At 40.0% G+C, this 14,219-nt stretch overlaps 1 protein-coding gene across 2 annotated transcripts in view; it reads left to right on the top strand.

Moving 5' to 3' along the window:
- The first annotated feature begins 708 nt into the window (after positions 1-708).
- The window catches only part of LOC127568829 (protein mono-ADP-ribosyltransferase PARP14-like), a 48,849-nt gene continuing 35,338 nt past the window's right edge, over positions 709-14,219 (top strand). Inside the window, exons 1-5 of one of the 2 annotated variants that reach the window (XM_052013038.1) lie at positions 709-986; positions 7,140-7,282; positions 7,374-7,413; positions 10,863-11,045; positions 12,585-12,845. In XM_052013038.1, the coding sequence (XP_051868998.1) occupies positions 794-986; positions 7,140-7,282; positions 7,374-7,413; positions 10,863-11,045; positions 12,585-12,845 (820 nt within the window). In that variant the 5' untranslated portion in view covers positions 709-793. The remainder of the gene's footprint in view (positions 987-7,139; positions 7,283-7,373; positions 7,414-10,862; positions 11,046-12,584; positions 12,846-14,219) is intronic. The other variant, XM_052013034.1, reaches the window with a different exon arrangement.

The following is a 14,219-nucleotide window of genomic DNA, read 5'->3' on the forward strand; positions in this document are numbered from 1 at the left end:
GAAAAACAAGTGGTGGCTGGCAATCTTGTTACTTGTGTTTCTCCAGGTTGGAGTCCTCCCAGCATCTCCCTACTACTTACATCAGTACAAAGTTAGTTTGTCTATTTTTTGGTATCAGTGGCAAACTGGCATTGCTCGATGCTTACTGCCAAATCCTGGTCATTAAGTTTTCCCTGGCTGGGACTTGTAGGGTAAGTGCCCAGGGCTAAAAAAAAATCAGACAGGCAAAAGGGCATCCTGTACCAACATCTTACAGAGAATTCATTCAATGCAGGACCATTGCAGCCTATATTTAACCCCAGTATGAAGATATCTGAGCCATCACTGAAATCATCCATTCCCCCTCACCCCACTTCATCACCCAGATCATCCCGCCCCATTTAGTTTGCAGCTAAACTTCCCACCCATCCCTTCTTCTGGAATTTACTGCTCCAAAGTACTGCTAACTGGCCAATTCTTTTCACCCAGTTTTTGGTAATCTCCTTAGTTTCTATTAATAGGTCCAGGTGTCACATGTCGTTTTGTACCCTGAGATGACATCTATTGCTCCATTAATATTTTTAACACCTTGAATGTTTACAAATTTGAAAGTGATTTCCAAGGTACAAAGTGCTTTTTAGGTAATATTCAAAAGCGAGTTCTGAATGTTTGAGGTATCAAAGAAAATAACAGAGCAAAGTTATTTCCTACTTCCTGCAAGCCAAAACAAAAGGGTTCGTTTCACAGAAAACGAAAATGAAACCGATAATAAACACTGGCGAAGACGAAGGTAGTTTCCATTAACTCGTGGAAGATGGCCGAAGAGGGTGTTTATCCATATCCTCTAGTAGTCGAGGGCGAATGGGATCCGGACGTCGCTAAACTTTTGAAAAATAAACTGCACATTTATTTCCAAAGTAAGAAGAGGTCGAACGGTGGAGAGTGTATCGTGGAGTATGACGGTGCGGCCTCAAACCAAGCAGTGGTGCGCTTCGCAAGTGAGGAAGGTACGTGAGTTTCTTTCTGACTAGCTCATAAATCGTTAGAATTCACTTTTACATCAATTAAGACTACAGCTATTTCAGAAACACACGTGGTTGGCCTTCGATAATGCAATGTCAGTTAAGAAAACAGTGAGGAGGATGTGTCAGTAATTGGGGAAAGAGAAGTAATTTGTCCACCAGATCTTGAATCTCTGGTATTTTGCTCCATTAATGTTTGTAATTCCTTTATAACGTTCACAGACTTGAAAGAAGGCCGGGGTCCACACATTTACTGCCTGGCTAAGCAAAAGGAAACTCTCTGCTATCACTTCCTTACTTTAGAGCGTTTCATATTCATCTCCACATTGATAGGCTGCAAAAACCCTGATGCAAATAAGTAGCTGTTGTGCTTCAGAAATATTTTATCACAGTTGCCAATATGATTACATATTGTCTTCCAAGTTGCTGCTGCGTACATTGCTTATAAAATATCAAATCTTGCCAATAAGTTATGTGCTTCTGGAACTGAGGTTGTTGATTTTTCTTCAATTTTATCCTATATACAAAATTATAAACAAGCAAATCCCAATATAAAGAGTGCTGTCGCCAAATTTAAAACAAATATGCATGATGTATTGAAAAAGGGAAATGATGCAGAGCAAACAAATCCGATTTGCTTTCATACTTAGTGGAGGAAACGTATGTCCAATGATGCTAGTACTTGTATTCTGTCCTGTCCTAATAGCTGAACTTAGGAGGAAACAAGGTCAAAGGGCAGAAGATTCTTGTGGTTACCAGTGTCCAGGATCACACATTTGAGAAGAGTCTGGCTCCAGATTCCACACTGGGGCAGTGTGATTCAGTTTCCTTTCTGCCAGTACAATGGGCATTTGTTCAGTGTATTACTAGTGTACAGATGTATTATCATGAGGGATGATATTACACTCTTTTTGCACAGCTATCCATGCAACATACTTCAGTCCAGCATGTCTATCAAACAAAAAACCTTGGCAGATCATTGATTCAGGTGAAGCCTCCATCCCTTTGCTCGCCCAGTCTGTCCAAGGCAGAGGAAAGAGTTGTCAAGATTAGCATGACTGATTGTTCATATGACAACACCTCACATGCATGGTATCTTTCCTAAGACAATCTCTTAGGACTGAGGTTTTGTCGGTGTTGAGGTGGCTGATGAGGCCAATGTGAGGACTGCAGACCTATCTACAGAAAGGCTAGGAGGTGCCTGATAGGGCAGGCAGGTGGGTAGCTTATGAGGAGGTGTGCTCTTTCTGTCGCTTACTCCCGATCCATGGACTCAAGGTCTCAATGTTGTCCTGAAAGCTCCTTCTTTAATTTAAGAAATCACGGGCTGGAGATTTCCAGGAATCAGTGGGGGTGTTGCATTTCTTCAAGAAAGGTTTGAGCACATCTTGAATCTTTACCTCTGTCTACAGAGTCAGAACAGAGTGCCTGTTTCAGAAGGCTGGTGTGGGGCATGCAAATGATATGGTCTGACCAACATAATTAGGGCCTCAGTGGCTTGGGACATTGACATTGGTTCTCTTACCCATCCAGTGAATTTGAAGGATTTTGTGGAGGCAGCATAGGTGGTATTGTTCCAGTGCCTTGTGTTGCTTGCTTTTGGTGGTTTGGGTCTCAGAAGCAGGGCAGGAATCACTGCTGTCTGCCAGATCATGGGTTTTGTGCCAGGTTGATTTTTCCTCAATCACACATGCCTGTAGAAGATACTCAGCTGCAAAAGCTGTCAGACTCCCACATGCTCCGTGGTGCCAGTTCACTTGTGAGAACCAGCTGCAAGAAGAAAGTCGGCAACCTTATCATTTGAATTACTTTTGAAGCTGTCTGCAAAGTGGTGTAGTGCATTCACCAATTGCTTGGCTCATGAATGCCATGTTTCTTTTAATAGTTAGATCCTTGAAGGTATCTAACTCTTTGACAAATGTTTAGGTTATCTCTGTTCACCCGTAGCAGGAGGAGGAGAACAGCTCCTAGTTATGTCATTCTTTCTGTTCATCACCTGTGCCAGTTCTTGTTTTCTCAGTGAATCCCCAGTGCTCCTTCAAAATGATGACTTAAATCACCTGGGATGTAAATTTCTGTGCTGGTGCATTTTGTGTATAAACAAAAATAAGTCATCAGATTTATTTCCGCACCCTGCCTGGCACTACTGAATCCTTTGTTTAAACGGGAAGCAAGAGTCAACACCCAGCACATACTAAGGGAGATAACCTAAATGTTTGTCAAAGAGTTAGATTTTTAATGGTTTTCCTAAAGATGAAGGAAAGGCAGAGATGTTCAGTGATTCAGAGTTCAAGGAGTTGAGGAAATGGCTGCCAAAGGCTGAGCAATTAAATTCAGGGGTAAGGAACATGCCAGAATTAGAAGAGTGCAGATATTTCAGAGTTATAGGGCTAGAGAATAAAGAAATATGGGGGGAGGGGGGACTTGAAAACGAGAATGAAAACTTTAATAACAAATAATCGCTTAACTGGAGTAGTCAGTGTAGGTCAGCAGTGATGGTGCTAATTAGGAGATGGGCAACAGAGGTTTTGATGACCGCAAGTTTATAGAGTTGAAAGATGGTGTGGGGCCAGAGTTCTAGTCCAGAGGTAAAAAAAAAGCATAGCTGAGCATTTCAGTACCAGATAAACTGGGGTGGGGCAGGATTTCTATTGTTACGGAAGTGAACGTAGTTGCTCTTCGGGACGTATAGTCTAAATGAGAGGTGTGGTAGCAGAGTGATTAAGTTACTAGAGGAGCGATGCAGAGGTCTGGACTGCTGATTCATAAATATAAATTCAAATCCATCTCAGCTGGGGCATTGACATTCATTTAGTTGATTATTTTCTGGAATAGAAAACTAGAATCAATCGTGATGAATGTGGAAATACCACATTCCCACCATGATCAATTTTGTTCACTAATAATCTGTAAAGAAGAGAGGAAACCTACCAAGTCTATCCTGCAGCAACACACAAAATGCTGGAGGAACTCAGTAAGTCAGGCAGCACCTATGGAGGGAAATAAACAGTCGATGTTTTGGGTTGAGACCCTTCATCAGGACTCGTGTATGTGCCCCAGACTTGCACAACAATGCAGTTTACTTTTAACTATGCTTGCAAGCCACCCAATTCTTGCCAACGAAGCCCACATCTAATGAATGAATAATAGAGACTCATCTTGGGGGTCAAATGTGCCACAAAGTTTGCAACAGATCTGGTTCAGCTTGAAGTGCTTGCTGGAGGGTTATATGGCTAAGGAGCAGAAATATAACAGGTAACAAAGGCAATCATTTTTGTTTTCCTCCAGTTAAATGCTGGGAAACTTCTGCTCATCCAGTACTGGATGTCAGACAAGCAGCTTCACAAATGAAAATTGATGCTGTTTTTTGTTGATGTTGCAAAAGGAACAGCATAAAGATGAGATGTATTGAACTATATGTATGACAACACAGCTGCAGCAGGAACTTTAGCAGCAATGAATTGCCTCACGGTTTGGTGTGGAGAGGCTGTTGGTGAGGGCTGGTGTTGCATAGGCCAGGGCGAACAATGCAACTGCTAAGCGCCGAGATGGGGGGTTCAGGGCTGCATCCTGACCAGCATGGTGAGTGTGGGCCATTTCTGGGGGATTGGCAGCAGTTGCTCCCTGTGTTATTAGGTCACCTGGATCCTACTGTCTCTCTCATCACCTCCTGTTGGATGTGATGGAATCTGCTGTTTTCTCCTCTGTTTGCTTTGCTACACAGCTCTCCCCACCAGCCCTTGCTTGCCCCTTTCCAGCCCTCGCAGGCAACCTTGCCACACCGAGCTGTGGGGTGATTTATTGCTGCTGGAACAGGCAGGGGTTCACACCAGCTGCTGCACCAAGGAGGGTAGTGGTTTGCCAGATTCCTGTCACACCAGAGCACCACATGTAATCCAGGAGAGGGTCTTTTTTTTGAAGTATGGAGAGTATGTACTTAGAAGTGTTCAGACCAAGAGCACTACAACAAATCAGGGACAGTGTTAACTGGGGTATAAGCATATATGGAAAATAGTCCATATACTGATCTCTGAGGAACAATTATTCCCTCCTGTTATATGATTGCAAGAATGAATAAAGATCTTTGTTATAATCACAAGAATACTATTTGTACTTAATGTACTGCATAACTCAATATATCCTGGCATAAATTGCACATTGTACCCCCTACAGCACATGGTCTATAGTCTGAAAATAAATGAGGTATTAACCAGATTTGAATCTTGAACTGTAATTTAGAAACAGAACTCTGGGAACAACAATCTGTAACACATGAAAATCAAAACAAAAAAAAAATGCAGGTGCTGGAAATCTGAAATAAAAGGAGAAAATGCTGGAAAAAATCAAAATGTCAGGGTGCCTCTGTGGAAAGAGAGACAGAGCTAACATTTTAGTTCCCATTACCCTTTGTAAGAGAGGAAAAAAAAGAGAATTTAAGTTGCAGAGAGAGTGGCAAGAGGGATGTACAGGACAAAGGGAATATCTGTGATGTAGGTTGTCCTGTCAAATGGGGACAATTAAGGATGATACTACAAACACTTCCTGTGTGGTTAACCTCAATTTACCACTACTCACTGCCTTTTGTCTTTTAGTTAATTATATATTATGCTGGCATTGATCCATGGGTTTCAACATTTCTGACAAGCCCATTGCTTACTACTTTATTAATTGCTTTTTGTTAGTCTTAGAGCAATAGAGTCATACAGCATGAAAACAGGACCTTCGGCCCAACCGGTCCGTGCTGACCAAGATGCCCCATCCAAGCTAGTCCCATTTGCCAGCGTTTGGCTCATAACCTTCTAAACCTTTCCAATCCATGTACCCGTCTAACTGTCTTTAAAAGTTGATATTGTATCTGCCTCACCATTTCCTCTGGCAGCTCATTCCACATGCATACCACCCTTTGTGTAAAAACATTGTCCCTCAAGTTCCTATTAAATCTTTCCCCTCTCATCTTAAACCTACACCCTCTGGTTTTTGATTCCCCAACCCTGGGAAAAAGGACTGAGTGTATTTACCCTATCTATGCCCCTCATGATTTTATATACCTCTAAGATCTCTTCTCAGTCTCCTATGCTCCAAGGAATAAAATCCTAGCCTGTCCACCCTCTCTCTATAACTCAGTCCCTCAAGGTCTGGTGACATCCTTGTAAACCTTTACTGCACTCTTTCCAGTTTAATAACATCTTTCCTATTAGCAGGACAACCAAAACTGAACATAATACTCCAAGCTCGGCCTCACCAGTGTCCAGTACAACTGCACCATCAACTCCCAACTTTTATACTCAGTCCCCTGACTTATGAAGGTCAGTGTGCCAAAAGCCTTCTTCACCACCCTGTCTACCTGTGACTCCACTTTCAGAGAACCATGTACTTGTCCTCCAACATCCCTCTGTTCTACCACACTCCGCAGGGCCCTGCTGTTCACTGTGAAGGTTCTACCTGGATTTGACTTACGAAAATGCAACACCTTGCACTTGTCTGAATTAAACTCCATTTGCTATTCCTTGGCCCACTTACTGAGCTGATCAAGACCCCCTGTAATTTTGGATAACTTTCCTCATTGTCCACTATACCACCTATTTTCGTGTTATTTGCAGACTTACTTACCATGCCTTGTATATTCTTATCCAAACAGTTGATATAGTCTTGTACACAAAATAATGGGCTTAATTTTCATTAGTCCTTTTCATTACTTTTCATCGCATTGCTAAAGAACCCAATCATTAGTAAAATGCAATTTATCTTGTGCAATGTTTTTCCAAATGACAATTAATTTTGTCCCAGATCATTGATTCCAAGATTTTCGTCATCACCAATGTCAGGTCTACTGGCCTATAGTTGCCATTTCTTCTTTTGTACTAGCATTCACGCTTCATAGAAGCAGGTGAATGTACAACTTTTCAGATAGTATTGCTGCTAATGAGATTACAGTTTAAATTGCACTGTACTACTTCCTGTAACTAAACATTGACAGAATAGTGTGTTGTAATACAGAATTTGACTCTGAGGAAAATAAATGTATTAATTTTTACTGTTCTCAGTGATATACTTCAGAATACTTAGTTATTTGTTTGATACTCATGGAGACTTAAAACATAATTTAATATTTAGAACTGCTTCTAATGTTTTCTTTAGCAAGATGCAATGTACTGGAGAAAAAAACTCATCAGATTGATCTGCAAAAGAGAGGCGTTATTAGTTTCACTGTCAAACTTCCATCTCAGGCAGCTGCAGAAAGGGACGGGATAGCAGCATCACAACAGACTCCAGAACAAAATGTAAGTTTTTATGTATATTGTGTAAATGGTAATTCTAAAACAGAATTGTAAATTTCTTTTCAATTTTGACATTATTTTTATGTTTTGACAGAGTATGGTTTGCAGAGGAAACCAACCCACTACAGGAAAAGGTACTTGTACTTCCTCTTAAGATGTTAAAGAACTGGTTCACACAAGGTGAAGATACTAACAAATTTTGATAGAAGAGGGGCTTGTAAGACTAGGTTTCTACAAACAGAATAACATTTGATAGAAGAGGGGCTTGTAAGACTAGGTTTCTACAAACAGAATAACATTTATATGTTGACTTGAAGACCTTGATCTAAAACGTGTAGAGTTGAGTGGCTGAGGCAGAAAGTAGAAATAAATACTGGTCTGTCTGTCTGTCTGTCTGTCTCTTACTCTGACTGACTCCGACTGTCTGCTCCAAAAACGTCATTACGTCCTTATCTTCTGTTGATGTCATCACGCTGTGCGCGTGCGCGCGCACACACACACACACACACACACACACACACACACACAACTCTATCTTAAAGGGACATTCACCAATAGTAACCTAGTCCGTAACAATACCAAGTCTCATTCTTTCTTCTGACCAGCCAACAAGTCTTGATCCTCTCTTCACGGCCTCTCTGACATCTTCTCAGGGTTCTTCAATCCAGGGAATATTGGAATATTGCAAACAATGCTTCCATGCTCCCTCTACCTCCTGCAACCACCTCTTTTCAAACTGCACGTTTCTTGAAATAAGATCCAGCATTGTGTCTCCTTTCTACATATTTTAGCATCCTTTAATGTCAAACATACGTAACTAAGCTTTGAGTATGATCAATGCTATAAAGTTGGGTAGAAAATTTAGTCAGTAATATGGTGAAAGAATGCAAACAAATTGAAGTTGGTCAAAAACTGAACAGCTGCTGTTTGTTGATAGTGGTTTCAATGATAAGGTTAAAAAAAAGCTTTAATTTCCTACATTCCTGACTTAGGTAAAGGATATAAATTGGTCCTGAAACTATATGGACTTTGGTCCTGATATACATGTTATTATTAGCTTGGTGGTGAATTTTGTTGATTGCCATACAGCCAAATGTTTGGTTAAGGCCAATATCAATGGTGTGAGATAGCCATATGGAACAGAAACACTTCAGCTGCCACTTTCCATTGGGAGTATGCTCTTGCCACTATCTAGTCATGCTGGAAGTGTCACTGTTAAAACATGCCAGAAATATTCAAAGCATTTATGCTCGACTTCCAAGAATTAGCACAACAATAAACCTGCCCAACTACCTTCACTTGGCTGTCTCCCAACTTAGAAGTTCGTTCTCCTAGCCAAGCATCCTCTAATATAAAGGACTGCAGTTGGAATACACAGAAGTTCCATCCACAATAGAGCCATGTGAACACACAAGTAGATCAGGAAGTTGATGCATACTCTTTATGATCCACTATTTCCAGCAAAAGTGGCCCTGAAATGGCTGAAAAATTTCAGCCCCGCCTTTTGCTCACTGCCCACAATGACAGATAGTGGTTACTCTTGTGAATACCCCAATAGACTTGTTTATAATGCGACACTATGTTCCTTCTCTCCCATATTTCATTCATCTTGTCGTTATTAGTCTTTTCTTTACAACCTTTGGTCAAACAGATCCCTATTTCCAAGCAAAGCCTTGTGTACTCACAGAGCTGAAGTAAAATGCCTCAAAGCTGATGCCTGATTATTAAAATTTGTTTATATCTACCATTGGCTATCTTATAAGAGCTTGATTTTACTTTGGAGGATGAAGTCCTGGGAATAGTTAGGTAAGGTTTGGAGACTGCAGATGCTGGACTCTAGAATAAAGAACAGAATGCTGGAAGAACTCACCAAGTCAAGCGCCATCTGTGGAGGCAAAAGATGATGGTTGATGTTTCAGGTTGTGACCCTGTGTCAGGACTGAGAGGGAACAGGAAAGATTGCTGGTATATAGCAGTGCATAGGGGGTGGGACAGTGATGGGTGGAACTGGATGGGGAGGGGACGGTGGGCAGATGGTAGCAGGTAGGGGAAGTGGGTGGGAGAGATGAACAAAGAGAGAGAAAACCAGGTGGACAGGTGAGTGTGTGAGGGAAGTGAGTGTGTGAGCGGGGCTGTGAGTTACGTGAAATTGGAAAATTAAGTGAAGTGGATAAGGTTTGAGAAGAGCCAGCATTAATTTCCCCCACTCCAAAACACACACACACACACACACACACACACACACACACACACACAAAATATTAGCTGATCTGGCACTTGGAGACTACAGCCAAACACAGCCCTGATGTATCAAGGCTCCAGCCTGCTGGTAGACATTCGTAAATGCAGATTGCTTTGTCAAAAAAGTTGCTTAAAATGTTTCACAATATTCAATGGTAAAACAATTCAGAAGCTCCATAATAATTTTTCTTATATATTTGACTATAGTTAAGAAAGCAAATTGTGAAGAGAACATATGGAGGCTAAAAAGGGGTAAAATAGGTGAAGTAGTTGGACAAAGATTGGGTAAGTGGAGCATAATGCAGGAATATGTGCAATTGTCCATTTTGTTAGGAAGTTTTCTGAAAAAAAAATTTCAAAATGATGAAGTTCTGGGTGTCATAATACAGTACATGATTTGGAAAAGGTTAGTATGCAAAGGTTTGTAGGTAATAAAAAAAACTTAATAGATGTTTTAATTTTTTGCTCAGGGAATTGACTACAAAAGTAAGAAGGTTAGGCTTCAGTTACTGTATACAGGGCATATTATTTAAGAATGGATGTTAATGTGTTGCAAGGAGTTCAGATAAGATTTACTAGACTAATATCTGGAATAGGAAGTCTTCCAAACTTGAGATAGTTCTTGGCGATAATCTGCATCATAGCAGAGGAGGTACTGGATGTCTTAAAATGTATGAAAATAGATAAACATCCAGGGCCTGATCAGGTATATCCAAGAACACTGTGGGAAGCTAGAGAAGAAATTACAGGAGCTCTGGCTGAGATGTATGCATCATTAGCAATGGGTGAAGTGCCAAAAGATTGGAGGGTGGCTAATGTTGTGCCTTTATTTAAGAAGGACTGCAAAGAAAAACTGGGAAACTATGAATAGTAAGCCTAACGTGTGGTAAGTTAAGTTACTAGAGAAGATCCTCCTTGTGGTCAATGGTTTAAAAAAGAAGTCACCCATTACAGGGGTGAGGTGAACTTATTTTTCTGAGGTCGTTGGTCATTGGAAGTCTCTTCAATTACAATGAAGTCGCGCCTCTTTGAATCTGTTTATTACAGAGATAGATGGATACTTGATAAGAAAGGACGTGAAAGGGGATGACATGAGTAGAAAGGAGTGTGGAGTTGAAGTTACGATCAGATCAGCCATGATGTTCTTAAATGGTAGAGCAGACTCGGGCCGAGTAACCTACCCCTGTTTCCGATTCATACGTTCTTATGTTTGTATGATTCATTTTATAAATGCTTATGTATTTGTATTTAAGATTAGTTAAATGCTTTTCAAAATGTTATTGTATATTTGTTACATGTCCTCATCAACACATGACAGAATATTTGTATGCTTTCCATTTAGAAAAATTGTCTGAGCAAAACCTTCTAGATGAACAGAAAACAATTACTGTAATACTATCCAGTAGCATCATAAGTGATGAGCATCTCCGAAAATATTTTGAAAATTTCAACACTGGTGGTGGGCCCCTACCATACTTCATCCGCGAGGACAGAAATCTAATAGTGTCCTTTGAAAGCATTGAAGGCAAGTAGAGTGATTAACATTTTCAAATATAAAGTGGAGAAGTATAATAAAATAATCAAATTTTGTGCTTGCTTTGATTTTTATTTCATTTAATTTTTTTCTGGGTAGAATTAATCCAAGTGCTTTTAATAATTACTCTAAATATAGATTGAAAAGGCTGTAACCAGATATTTAGGACAATATGAAGTAATATTCAGTCTGCTTGGTATTGTATATTTCAACATACAGTCTGAAAAATAATAGGTTTGTGGTTTGTTGCAAGGGAAATTACTGATCTTGCTTGGGTTTTGAAGAGGGCTTCAAGAACATTCCCATCCTTGGTAATGGTGGGATCCAGTATGTGACCACTAAGGTCAAGACTGATGCACCTCAACCATCTTCAGCAAGGAGTACCAAGTGAATGATTCACCTCAGCTTCCTGCTGAGGTTCTCTTCAGCCAATTTTATTAATTCCATAAAGAAATTGATGAGAAAACTAGTTACAGCAAAGGAAAAATCAGTGGAGGTAACTAGGATTGCTTAATGAGCCAGCCTGATGGATTGAATAGCCTCTTTCTGTGTTGTAAGCAAATATGGAAAAAAAAGCTATGGGACCTGACATCACCTAGCTGCAGCACGGAAGATTTGCACTCCAGTATTGCAGTACGGAAGATTTGCACTCCAGTACAAGCCATGCCACTAGTCAAAATCTTCCAGTTCAGTGAAAATGTATCCAAGCGTGGCCTGCCAAAAAAAAAAGCAGTACATATCTGATCCAATTAATTACCATATAGACTACTCTCAACCAAGAGCAGCAGGAGCACTGGAGTGCAACCACCTGCAAAATTCCCTCCAGGCTATGAAAATATATGCCTATTCTTCATCATTGCCAGATCTAAAAGCTGGAACTCCCTACCAACAAAACTGGAGGAATCCCTTCACCAGAAGGTTTATCATAGTTCAAAAAGCCCGCTGATCAGCAAGGAAAATTAGGAATTCACAATAAATGCTGATTGTGCCAGTGAAACGAAATCCTTTAAATGAATTTTTTTAAATGGTTTTAATTACCACAAATGGCTTAAACCACAAAGGATAATTGCTTTTAAATATATTTTACGTGTTTACTTTCCCTACCCTGATGGCTAATGACTTGAGGAGGACCAAGATTACTCACCCTAGCCAGCCCCACATTCAGGCATAAATTTCTGGTTACCATAGGCAGAGAGGTGCTTCAACATGTGTTTGTCATGGTAATGTGATGTTCTCCCTGTCATCTTACAAATGTCAGCAAGGCAGCAATGAGGGGCACTAATGGGCATGATCCTGGTGTAACCGTAGAATTATAATCCACATATTTTGAACTAAAAAGCAAAGACATTATCTATTTGAAAAATAAATTCTTGGCTTCTGTTTAGACAAATCAAATGCATTTATACTGTAATGTATCTTGCATGTAATTTTGTGGAAAAACTAAAGAAGTAATAGTCTAATGGGAGTGAGAGGAGTTAAGGTCTGGAATCTGCTAACATTTGTTGTGTTGATGTTATGGTTCTTATATAGATACTCAAGCAGTGTTGAGACAAAGAGCCCATTCTGTGGAGAATATTGAATTAACAGTGAAGAGATTTCATCGTAAAAGGAGTAACACTTCTCTACAATCCTCTGCTGTGGTGCTACAAAATCTTCCTAAAGATGTCACATATGAGGTTTTAGTTCTGCTCGTTGAAAACTTTACTAATTTAGATGAAGCAAATGGCAAATTCAGTATGGAAATATTAACTGAAATTGATGCAGCTGTCATTACCTTCAAAACTGACATTGGTAAGAGTTAAAATTCAGCAATTTTTAGCATAAGGTGTTAAGGTATCTCTGTTCACCCAGAAAATATATCAAGCAAATTCTTATTTTAAAGAGATAACAAATAATGACAGAAATAAATGATAAGTGATGGAAATGTGTCACAGGCATCAGGATCCAAAATGAGAGGTACATTAATCATTCAGATAAAGGTACTCCATGGAGCCTGTTTCTAGGGACAGTATTGTCCTTTTTCTTTGCTCAGTCTTTTAGTTTCCTCACAGAAAGCTTCAATTCCTCCTTTACCTACATTTTGGGAAAATAATTTCCTTGAAATTCTTTCATGTAGCAGGAAGGTTTTGTGCACTACACCATGGAAAACTGGATTGCTAACTGAGGATAGTGCACTTCTGTAAGCTGTATGCATATGACATGCTTTATATGTGGAAATCAATGGGTATGTAAAGTGATGTCAATCACCATGCAACACTTCCCTGACGTCACCCTTGCAATTTTCTAGTGAGGATGCAAACAGTAGAGACCTTGACTGCAGAAGCAGGCTTTACCTGAATAGTGATGATGTGTTCCTTCTTTATCTCAAGTAAAGAATCTTTCCCTACCCAAGCTGCTGCTGGGTAGCAAGCAGTGAAAGCTTTACTATTTATCCAGGATGGTCCAGAGGTTGTACTTTAAACTAAGAACCTTTCTTTTTCAAAGAGGGCTCCAACCACCCTCTTTGATGCATGGTATCCATGTCATTTACTCCCCTAGGGCTCAAGGGCAACCTGTAGCAAGTAATGGGTTAATTCCAAATATTCCGGTGATCCTCTTATTAGGTTTCTTATGTAAATAATTCTCCTAAAATGTCATACATTGCTACCTTCAAAGTGGTTGTGATTTTACTGACAAAGTAAAGAAACGATCATCATTAACTACCTGTCTATCATTTTTTTACTTGTGTTTTTATTAGCACAGGTAGAATTAGATTGGCGATGAGGATGTTCTTTTGCTCCTTTTGGTGTTAAGTTGCCGCAATGATCTGAAAATAAGATACCATTCTGAAGTGGCCTAATACTGGCTCCCAAAGCACCCACCTGTTTCATGCAGTATAATCTGGATCCCAATTTAACATTGTGACTGGTTGGCATTTCAACCAGTTTCATGGGCAATGGAAAGTTCTGATTTATTTTTGCAAATGTGCTTCCACCACCAAGGATCCCCATCCGTTTGCTCGTTCTGAATGATTCCTCCCACAAGCATTTGGTTATGAACTTCTAACATTAGAAACTTTTATTTAATGCCCCAATGTAAATAGGCTGATTTAATATCTTCCTTTTCATTGCTTCTTAAAACAAGTAGGTGATTGCATCACACCACTGGTACCCTAATCAAGGAATC

Source organism: Pristis pectinata, chromosome 1 (assembly GCF_009764475.1).
Source record: "Pristis pectinata isolate sPriPec2 chromosome 1, sPriPec2.1.pri, whole genome shotgun sequence".
NCBI classification, from domain to species: domain Eukaryota; kingdom Metazoa; phylum Chordata; class Chondrichthyes; order Rhinopristiformes; family Pristidae; genus Pristis; species Pristis pectinata.